Below are 11,166 nucleotides of genomic sequence, written 5' to 3'. Positions count from 1 at the left end.
GATAAAGGTTCAGACTTAACCAAACACAATAGAATTGCTATCAAGTAAATAAGAATTAACGTTTGTGTATTTTACTTCTAATTATAATAAAACAATTATAATTGCGGAAATAGAAAAGTAAAAGACACAGCAAGATTTTGTTAACGAGGAACCACAAATGCAGAAAAACCCCGGGACCTTGTCTAGAATTGAATACTCTCAGGATTAAGCCGTTATACAAAATCTAAACCAACTTCGTATAATTAAGACAAAGCAACTAAAGCTATAGTTTCACCTAGTTCTATCTGTATTCCCACGCCTCCGACTTGTAGTAAGTCACGTATACTTGAAACAATTCCTTAGGTTCGTATTCTTAACAGTAAAGACTACCATGTACCATTTTGAATATCAACCATTGAAGATTAATGGTTGAAATTAAATTTTGTGGATTGTGAAGTTTCATGTATTGAAATACTCTTATTTTTGGCAGGAATATCAAATTATATAAGTGGAACATGTCACCAAAAAATTAGCTTCAAACTCGTTGTTGCTTGGATTTTGTAGAAAAAATGACAAAACTATGTCATGATTATGTCAATATAACTATTTCATTGGATCCTCCCCCTTTAAACATAAAGAAATCAGACATCCCAAACAAAAATGCTTCATATCATTATATGAAATCAGGCTTAAACTATCCCAGGTGTTTCTATTGAACGTCTGAAAGTTACATCAAATCAAACGTTTTATACCTCATTATGAGAGCCAGGTTCTTGATCAGCAAGATTAACCTACGTTAGTTAAAACACGGAAAGCTTTTATATCCCGAGTTTTAACGGGAGAGCCTACAGTTGGGACAACAGGGCCTTGTCCAGATCTGAGACATGAGGTGGCACAATCCTAATGATTGAGAGGGGAATGATTCTAACATCGGGATTAGTAGCGGGGTGAAGAGGGGATGATTAAAGGTCCGCTTTATTGTCCCATATCTGGACACTAACAATTGTCCCATGTCTAGAGTTTTCCAAGTTTAACCAAGAGGGACTAGCCTGAGCAATTGGATTAGCCCCTAAACTCCAGCACTGTAAGCCTATGGTTAGAGGTCCAGTTCTAGAATCGGGTGACTTTCATTAAGGAGCCTAGCTCGCCTTCAAAACGTCCATTTAAGGATCTCGAGGACGTACCATTTTTCTAATATAAAATGTCCAGTCAAAACGAAAAGATAACGGTTATTAACCAATAACCAGATGGCTCTACTTCGTCTTGGATATGGACTTCGAACTCTTCCAACCATCTCTTCAGAACTCAAATGTCTCAAAGTTCAACAGTCTAGGGTTGGTCGGAGACTACTATTAGGAATTGGAACTCCATTTCTAGGTAACCAGTTCTTGAAAATGGCTGGTAATAGCAGCAGTACTGGTGGCGGAGGGAAATATTTCCTAGCTTCCGCTAAACAACCAAGTGCTCCCCCAATTGAAGAGGTTAGTCAAAAATAAAATTTCATCTCCTTTTTCCTTTTTATCTTGTAATTTACATGATTTTGAGTAATGGGTTTCCTCAAAGTTTTGATTTTGATTATGTGAAAGAGATAATCTAAGGTTTTTAAGTTGTGGGTTTGTTGAAAAATTTAATTTAGAGAGGTTTTTGCAGTAGAATTTAGGGTTTTTTGATTGCTACTGGGTGAAATAATGGAACTTTCATGTACTTTTTGGGGTTTTAAACAATTGGGATTTGTCCAATTTTGATTTTTGATGATTGGGTGAAGCTAAATGAGTAAGAAATGCTAGTGGGGGATTGAATTTCAGTCCCCAATTTTCATATGTGCATCAATATTTCACTTCAGAGATGCCAGGGTTTAGTTGAATTTTTCGCGAAGAATTGTATGCATTGAGCCATTTCTGCTTCTGTAGATTGTAATTTGGTTGTGTTTGGGTCTTGTGTCAATAGATACTGAAGAATGTAGATTGGCCAGCTGATTTTCCCTATACAGCGGAGGACTTTCAGCGGTTTGATGAGTATGTCTCTAACTTATGCTACTTTAGTGCAGAAGTAAAATGAGAATGCAGTTGTAGTTCGGTTAGATTGATTGTGTAAAATTCAATGTATTGATTAAACACTGAATTTTTGCTATGAATTTTAATTCTAAATCAGATGGTTTTGGTAGGTCATCAGATTTGGCTTTTTACGAAAGTCCACGGTTTGTGACGCATATAGATGATCCTGCTATCGCTGCACTTACTAAGTACTATTCAAAGGTTTTCCCTCCTAGCAACACGCCTGGAATAAGTCTACTGGATTTGTGCAGCAGCTGGGTAAGAAGATTTTGTGCTTCTTTGTTCTTTTTTGGGCTACTTAAGTTATGTCTAATGAACTTTTCTGTGTTTGTAGGTAAGCCATTTTCCAGCAGGATACAAGCAAGACAAAGTTGTTGGCATGGGTATGAATGAAGAAGAGCTTAAAAGAAATCCAGTAAGGTCCAAAATTTTCTGTTAAATACAAACATGCTCATCTGTGATAACATATGAGAGACTTTACTTGCTTTTCAGTTATGGGTCAGTATTTGATATCCTTGAAGCTATAGATATGAGTAAGCACAAATGGGCAGGACTGGGGTTAGTCTTACGACTCTTACCTTCCACAGTTCTGTATTATAAAAAATGATGGTGCAATTTATTGAATGGATTATTTAGCTGGTGCCCACGACCTATGGTCCAAAATTTTGAATCCACCTGATGTTATGGGCCATTGAAAATTCTGGAAGTGACATGTTGACACATTCGGTACCATGTTGCGATTTCCCTGTCTCAACCTATGTGATATTACAGTAAATTGCATTAACTAAACAGTCTCGGTTTGTGTAGGTCTCTTATGAAATGGACTGTTTTGCAGGTTCTCACAGAGTATATTGTACAAGATCTAAATGTAGACCCCAAACTTCCATTTGAAGATAATTCTTTTGATGTCATAACTAATGTGGTAAGTACAGAAATCCTTTTAATTTGTTGGAGAATAAAGAAAGGCATATGAACATTGTAATAGAATGTGGAATGTATTTATCTTGCAGGTTAGTGTTGATTATCTGACGAAGCCAATTGATGTTTTCAAAGAGATGTGTAGAGTTCTTAAGCCAGGCGGTTTAGCTATAATGAGGTATTTTTATTTGTTTACTTTGTTTAGCATCCAATAGTAGATACACATTTTTCTCTTTCGCAATTGCTGTAAGTGATTCTTTGCAATGGCTACGGTGTTCAGTTTCTCTAATCGGTGTTTCTTCACAAAAGCAATCTCTATTTGGACATCAACTGGTGATCCTCATCACGTTCTGATTGTTGGGTCTTATTTTCACTATGCCGGTGGTTTTGAACCTCCTCAGGTACTATTTTCACTTTCCAAATCTTTTAAAAATAATCTTTTGAACCTTATCAAGTGAGACGACAGATACAACTTGCTCTTGTCCTGTTAAATATATGTGAATTACTGGTCCAGATATCTGATTGAGACTTTGTAACTGTGTTAGACATTGTTATATCTCTAAATGGTTCTTGCTAAGATGGCAATCCATTCAGTCTACCTGGGCGCATTCGAAAATTTGACAGGGGTATATTTGAGTGCCAATTGTTATGGTGCCAGACAAAGAAACCAGCAAGTAAAACTAGCCCAATCCACTGAATCTTGGACTCATTTCGTCTGTCCTAAAACTACAGGGATCACATTCAGGTTTTTGAGGCTTAATCTGTCACATGAGAAACGGTCCCAACAGGCCTCATCAAGTTTTAGGCTCAGGTTCAGGTTGTAGGAGATACCCTCCCAGAGAAAGTCAGATTGTTCTCGAGTTTTTGAGACCTACTAATCTGGGTTCAGCCAATTAGGATCAGACGGTGTCCGAAATCCAAATGGCTGCAACTAGGAATCTAATACTCACAGTGGTCACTGGTTACTTATATTTCAGACCCTCACTTTTCAGAGTTTCAAATTGTGAATTCAAACTTTTCAGATGCGGTCAATCACAACTTGGAATCTAATACTCATAGTGGTCACTTAGATATCAGACCCCTGCTTTTTAGAGTGTCAAATCCTGAATTCAAACTTTTCAGATTCTTTTGTTTGCTTTATTTTTGTATAAAGCCTTATATGATCTTCCATACAGTAGTAGGTCTGACCACAGACTTCGATAATCAGTGGTAGACCTTTTCTATGTTGATTAATGGATTTCTCTACTGTTGCAGGCACTTGATATATCTCCTAATCCTGGGCGTTCAGATCCAATGTATATCGTGTATTCTCGAAAGGTAAATAATACAGCTTAAGCAGTCAATATAATGAAATTTACTTTTTTTCCAAGCATGCAAGAACAATATCTGTTCAGGGATATAAATGAATGGTTTCGGTAACAAAATTCCTTCATCTGGTCAGGAAAGAGTTCTGTTTGTCTTTACGGTTTCATTAATACATTTTTTTGTATTAGAAATGAATGCAAATCAGTAATTCATATTGAATAGTGACTACTTCTTAAGCTTCTCATTGGTTAATGGGACTGAACGATTTACTTACACATATCAGCAATTTAACATAGGATGAATACGTTTTGTTTTTATGCCCGAACACTCGGTGAAAATTGTCGGTGTCCATCGGTGCCATTAAAAGCAGCATAAATCTTGAATCTAGCACTGGAACCACATTTCAGACATTTGTTTTAGGAACACTAAAATTGTCTTAAGCTCTCAGACAGTCTCAGTTGATTATAAAATAAAGATTAAGAACAGAAGTGCAGAACAAGAACATTTGTCTTGATATACAACTGGAAAGTCTGGAATAAATAACCATTAAAAACAGCAGCATCCACAGAACTTCATAAGCAATCGATTCTAATAAGATAAGGATTCTTTCTTCATTTGATTCTAGGCTTTTGCATTAAACATATGAATTCAGCATTTCAAGGGCAATCCACCAACTTGTCAGCCTCAAAAGCATGAAGAATTCTAAAAGAAGGGAAATATGCACATAAAACTACTGACAGATTTCAATATGGAGCAAAGAATAACAATCAAAACTAGAATAAATAAGTGCTTTGAACCTGAAATAAGAACAGAAAACCCTGGTCTGGCAAGGGTTTATGCATCATGCCCAACCATCCTTGTATCGGCGAAAGAGTTCTTGAGTTTGTGCATTTTTATATGCACTGCAACCAATTGTGTAAACACATATAAGAACCACAACCTGTAATTATCAAAGCTATATTAGCTTTCCTCCATTCTTGTCTTAAGTTCCCTAATACTCCTGCTTGACAAGCTTTGCATTCATAGCATAACTGATGTTGATCATTGCTCCACACTAAGCAATCAGTATCAGATGTTGGGTTCGCCGGATTGACCCAGAACGTCGGATTAATGTATGTGAAACCACAAATAGTTGGTGGTTTACAGCAACCTGACTGAAATTTCAAAAAACCAAACACCCAAATAAGCTTAGATCTGTAATCAGAAAAAGAATTTAACAAATTTTTTTGGCACTTGCTAATTTTTGAGATAATAGTACCTGAAGTGGAGATATATGATCAGAGAAAAACTGATCAGCAGATGAATACTCTTGACCAAGTTCAGTGCAGACATCAGTTTGAGCAAGACAACTTCTAACTTTACTCCAATTTTCAGATTCAGTAACATAATTTCTAAGCCAAGAAGAGTAACCTTCAACTCTATACTCTTTATAACCTCTACCAGGAACTATGTAACTACCATCATGTCTAGTTACAACAAAAGCGAATATGAGTAAAATAAGTACCACTATGAGTGCAGCCATGGAGAATAAGTAAAAAGCTAAAAGCCTTGTCTATTCCAATAAGATCCAACAAACCCAGCTAATGATACAATGAGAAGAAGTATTCCAAGTATAAGAACTGGCCATCTAAAGAGATGAACACACTGGTTATCTGCTTTTTTTGATAACCAAATTCCTGAAGTTATCAAGGGTATTGAACATAGTAAAGCTATGAAGTTTAGGATTGCTGTTACTTTGTTGCTCATTCCCATGGCTGGCTGTGGAGCGTGAAAGAAAAAATGGGTCTTGAATCTACACTTGATTCTGAGAAAGAAAGAGAGAGATTAACTTGGTGGAAATGATGAGTGAGAAAGTGTGTTGCTTTTAAAGAAGTGTTTGCAGTTTTAAGGAGTTTTTTCTTTCAAGAGTTGAGAGATGAAGTCATATAACTTGGAAAAAGACATAGAATATATTTGGTTTATATATGAGAAATAATGGTACGCTAGGAGTTGGCTGGTTGGATAGACATGGGATGTGTGTTGATGTTTGACGTTTGGCTTGAAGATAGAGGATGGTGACTTCATTTGTCCTTTGCATCCATTTAATTCCATATGGAAATACCATCTTCCAATTCTGCATTACGTTCGTTTTTATTACACTCTGTTTACAGTTACTGGAAAAGGTTGTATCCTGAGTTGAAGAATGACAGCAACCGGAATGCATTTGCCCGAATACACAGAGAGGGAGATATGAAATACCGTAGATCCATTGAACGGCAAATCCAAGAGTAAAAGTGGAGCCAGTTGCTTACCACTCCCGCATGGAAATTGGCTCCAAAACTTACCTGGGTCTAATATATATTTGCTATTCTTTTTCTTTATTTCTAATAGGTTAACAATGGCCCTGGGCTACATCCAAACCCCTTTAAATAGGATCTGGTTTGGTAATTACGGGTTCGAACCCTTATCTAATAGAAGAAGGGAACATGAGAATCATCAATTATTGTCCCTTCAACCAGTTAAACTTGGCCCTTCATTATCTAACACTCGTCTTTTGTGTCCACTACTGCATAAAAAATTCCACCACTAGTTCCATATAACGTAGATTCCGGTATATGAGGCTACAACCTGGTTTTTGCCAAAGGCTTGACATGTAAAATCATATTCAACATCAGGTTTTTTTGTATGTTTTGTAACTTTTGTCCTTTCGTCCGTGCTTGCATCGGTTATTTGCGCTAAGTACCATGAAAATGAAATGGACAAGTATACCAATCAATTCTTCTTAATATAAAGGAGAATGTTTATGCTGACGTGTCGGCCTCATAGCATATATTTCAATTTTTTTGTCCGATGTGTTGTCACCGTAGTAGATTTGAGGAGATCCAGAAGAATCGAAAAGGAACGACCTTTCAAATCGTTCTATGAAGAAGACACATCCTAAGAATCCGTTCTCTTAGTTCTGAAGAGGTTTTCTTGAAAGGTTGCAATTTATCGGTCAGTAACTTATATATGTAGCACAGTCGGCCGATTCGACGCCAGTTTTCTCTGTACAATTTGGTTGTTGACTTACTGCTCATATATCTCATTGTTGATTTAGTGTTCGTAAAAAGTTCATGAGGGTTGGAAGTAAAGTTTTTCTCTATCGGATGATAAATCTCATTGTTGATTTAATGTTTGTAAAAAGTTCACGAGGGTTGAAAATGAAGTGCTTGACGAAATTCCATAAGTTCGTCATTTTGCAACTATTAGAATATTATTGCTTCGCGACTTGAGATCTATTTCTGAACAGTTTTAAAACGTGTTTCATAATTTGGCACTTTACATTATGTTGCTTAAAGCATCATCCGTTTGAGGATCACATAATTGGATCACTGGAGTGAATATCCCACGGAGAAACATGAGTGTTACATAGTAACATACTACATATCAGACGGAGTCCAACCCTGCAAATTTTCTCTGTCAACCAATCGAAGGTAATGTTTGCACACAGAAAGACACTTATCTTTTTTACTCTTTTCTGCTTTAGTTTTAACGGTGGCCCAAATTCCTTAGTCCTTTATTGAACATCATCAGTTGATCGCCAATTTAAATGTGAGAAAATCCCCCTCATGGCCTGTCAGATGTCTAATTCCTTTTTTTTTTAAACCATACTTTTGATCATCATCGACCTAACCAAAAGAAATACCAGGATCCGGAGGTGAAGGCGACGCTAAATCTCGGTGGCATGGAATTGGAGATTTAAGGTAAGAACTTCCATGAAATTGTTGAAGTTACAACCATTCTGTATGTTAAAACTAAATTATTTGCGAACCGCTGACCTATTAAGTTTCAGGTTTTCAACTACTTTTATACAGATATTTCATGTCTCATATATTGTTGGTAATGTTTCCGGTTCTTGATTTGTTTTGAGTTCTGAATTTGGGGTTTCTGGTGTCATTTATATAGGATAATGGTAAGGTTGACGAAGAGGAGAAAAAGGAAACGAGGAAGAAAGATGATTCAAAAGAAGAATAAGGCATATCATACATGTAGCAATGCGAACAACATCTACAAGGACTTCCTTTAGTGCATCTTTGGTCATGCCGCTTCAAGGAAAATCTTTATATACCATCGTTATTTCTCCTTCACATCATCATGCATTTTCATTGATGTCACATCATGCATTTTCATTGATGTATTATTTAAGTTTGATGTTGATTCAATTAAAAATCATAGTTCACTTCTCTTATGGTTGTGCTTGTAAAAGAATCTTTGGGTCAAACAGATAAGATATTGAGATGTGTAATGCATTGAATAGTCAAGAGTGATGCGTGTTTTCATTCATGGATGAGTTTAATTTGTATGCTTTAACTCATTAGTTGCAAATTTATTTCTTTTTTCTACAGGAAAAAAATCTAATATTCTGTAATTAGGTTATCGTCTACATTCATATTGGATTCTTAGAAGAAAGTCTTACACTGCATTGTACGGGTGGTAGGTAACAACCAACGTATAATATCTTCGTCTTTCAGCCATCCGCACTTTCTCTAATTTACAGTAAACAATTCATTCAACTTCGATACATGGATTGTACCTTTTCCCCTAATTCTGACAATCTATTCTCTATAGTCTATCCCCACTGCTTTCTTTTACATTACTTCCCACAACTAATTTTCCTACAAAGCAGTCATCATTGTATGTTCCAAGTGTATCATTTAAATCAATTTCTTCCACCATGTAAAAGCCCTGCGATTGATGGATATGGAGCAGGTTTGAATAATGTTGTGATTATTTAACGACCAAAGATGGCAGTGAAGTTCCTGTAATGGGTGTTAAATCTTGGCCAGCACTTGCTGAAGAGGAAAGACTCGTGGATTCACTTGATATTGCTTATACATTTGTCCGATCACTTTTTTTGTTTTGTTTTTTGTTTGATGTTTGCAGCTTTTGATAAATGTGTTAGCACTTGGTGAAGAATAAGGGATCTTCATTCATGTTAGTGATCTTAGTGTGGCTACCAGATGTTGATCAGAAACCCACTTTTTGTTGTACAAGAATAACAAGGGCGACGCATTATTTGAGACTTCACGAAGTAGAATCTATAAGCCCACGGAATTGTGATATTGTTGCTTCCAATGGCTAAAGGTATTGCATGTTCTCCCAAATCATCTGTTCGTATAGTCATGAATATTTTGATCACGTTAGTCATCTTAGCGTGGCTACCAGATTTTGATCATAACTCCACTTTTTCTAACATAACGGTAACAAGTGCGATGCAGTATTGGAGACTATTTGTAATATCTGTTTCGAGTAGGAAAAGATATTGACAAGAATAAACTAGCCCGCACAATTGCGCGGGTTTACAGAACTTGTATTATATATAAAGGCATAAGCTAGTGTGATTGGATTTTTGAAAATGCAACAAAAAAAAAAAAGGTTAAATAGAAAGGTAATTTAAATGAATTTCTAAGGTATTGGAGACGAGTAAACTACAGAGATAATACAATGATTGAGGTAGGGATTAAAAGTAAATATAACTTCATAACAAATGAATTAGAGGGGTTTTGGAGCGTTTGGAGTCTCTGGGAGAGTAAGAAAAGGTTAGCACTGATAACAAAAAAAAACACAAAATTGGTTAAAAAGACCAAAATCAACAATTCCGTGGTGAAATGGACGGTTAGATTTTGATACTATTTAAATTTTCAAAAATGTAAAAATAGGCATGATGTAACCAGTTTCATCGTGCCCATTTTCAAATATTTTTTCTTATTTTTAATTTACATGGGATGTATCCAGTTTCATCCTTGCTATTTTTTAAATTTAAGCTAGTTTCATCCTTACTATTTTTTTTTTGGCCATTTCACCCAAACTATTTTTTACTCGTCCATTTTAACCGTGATTTAAAAATATTTGGACAAATGACCCATTTTCCGAAAAAAAATCATCATTTTGCATGATAATGTTTGCACATTTAGGAGAGAAATGTTTTAATTTTTATATTCCTATTTTTCACGTGGTTATTATGTATCGTACTTCTAATTTGCAGGACCGATACCATTTCATATAAGATAAAAGAGTTATAAGTGATCCTAGCCATTGGATCACTCAAGTAGTACCAGCCCTACTAATGCTGGTACCAACCTTTAGCAATCATGACATTTCAACTAACAAAAAAAGAGAAAAAAACTCAAAAATTAAGCTTAAACTAATGGTTTTCTTTTGGAACATTGTGTTTGAGAAGGCAATGAATATTCGATATACGACTATCAAAATCAAAGAAGTTATTGCCTATGCTGCGCAATAGTTCGAAAATATACAGAATGCAACAGAAATTCGTAACTCCACTGTTTGTTGTACAAAAGCACTCCTCTTTGGCATTTTGTAGCCTGACACAAAAAAACTTCACAAGCCGTTCTGTTTATCATGGAACACTCAATATCAGGTTATTCAGATAACCAAAATACTAAAATTATCACTCAGGGGTATTCAACATAGTGATTCTATGAAGATTAGCATTCCTATCACTTTGTTGCTCATTCCCATGGCTGGCTATAGAAATTTGAGAGTGAAAGAAAAAGTGGGTCTTGAATGATTCGACTCTTAGAGATAAAAGATTGTTAAAGTCGGAGGGCATCAAACTCAAAACCAATTGGCAATGAGTGGAGCGGTCCTTCCGTGTTATATTTAAGTTAATTAAGCGGATTATAGCGATGTGGGACATTTGTCCTTTCACACGCCCCCTCACGTGTAAGGTCAGTCACTGGATCTCACACGTGGACCTACGTACGAGTTACCAGTCCATCGGTAAAAGGTGTACACAAGTGAGTGACTAAATCAGGGGTAACACCTCGGCCAGTATCAGCACTGGCCTACATCCCAGGTGTACAAGTGACAAAATCGGTTAAATACTTCGGCCAGTAACTCGGCCTACGCAGGTCTAGATCTGGGGCTT

The 11,166-nt window shown here is 36.1% G+C and overlaps 1 protein-coding gene, 1 long non-coding RNA gene and 1 pseudogene across 2 annotated transcripts; 2 read left to right on the top strand and 1 right to left on the bottom strand.

The window, feature by feature from the left end:
- Nucleotides 1-1,201: 1,201 nt before the first annotated feature.
- LOC113318890 lies at nt 1,202-4,502 on the top strand. The gene is made up of 8 exons (XM_026567172.1): nt 1,202-1,460; nt 1,927-1,994; nt 2,144-2,291; nt 2,368-2,448; nt 2,869-2,955; nt 3,044-3,129; nt 3,232-3,352; nt 4,206-4,502. Exons 1-8 carry the CDS (start codon nt 1,227-1,229, stop codon nt 4,284-4,286), a joined length of 906 nt encoding a protein of 301 aa, XP_026422957.1. The 5' UTR covers nt 1,202-1,226; the 3' UTR covers nt 4,287-4,502.
- A 207-nt stretch (nt 4,503-4,709) lies between these two features.
- On the bottom strand, nt 4,710-6,011 carry LOC113315871 (annotated as a pseudogene).
- A 1,115-nt stretch (nt 6,012-7,126) lies between these two features.
- Nucleotides 7,127-8,447, top strand: LOC113317660. The gene is made up of 3 exons (XR_003343820.1): nt 7,127-7,708; nt 7,924-7,978; nt 8,181-8,447. It is a non-coding gene; the product is annotated as an uncharacterized LOC113317660 (long non-coding RNA).
- The last annotated feature ends 2,719 nt before the right edge of the window (nt 8,448-11,166 follow it).

Source organism: Papaver somniferum, chromosome 10 (assembly GCF_003573695.1).
Source record: "Papaver somniferum cultivar HN1 chromosome 10, ASM357369v1, whole genome shotgun sequence".
Lineage (NCBI taxonomy): Eukaryota > Viridiplantae > Streptophyta > Magnoliopsida > Ranunculales > Papaveraceae > Papaver > Papaver somniferum.
Note: the sequence above shows the minus strand (reverse complement) of the source record. Positions and strands in the feature narration are given on the sequence as shown.

Bases quoted from the DNA above. Each gene is read 5' to 3' on its own strand.
- LOC113318890 (XM_026567172.1), top strand. From the start codon at position 1,227: ATGGCTCTACTTCGTCTTGGATATGGACTTCGAACTCTTCCAACCATC. The intron at 2,956-3,043 runs GTAAGTACAGAA...TTTATCTTGCAG, and splicing joins TTGATGTCATAACTAATGTG to GTTAGTGTTGATTATCTGAC. The intron at 3,353-4,205 runs GTACTATTTTCA...CTACTGTTGCAG, and splicing joins GTGGTTTTGAACCTCCTCAG to GCACTTGATATATCTCCTAA.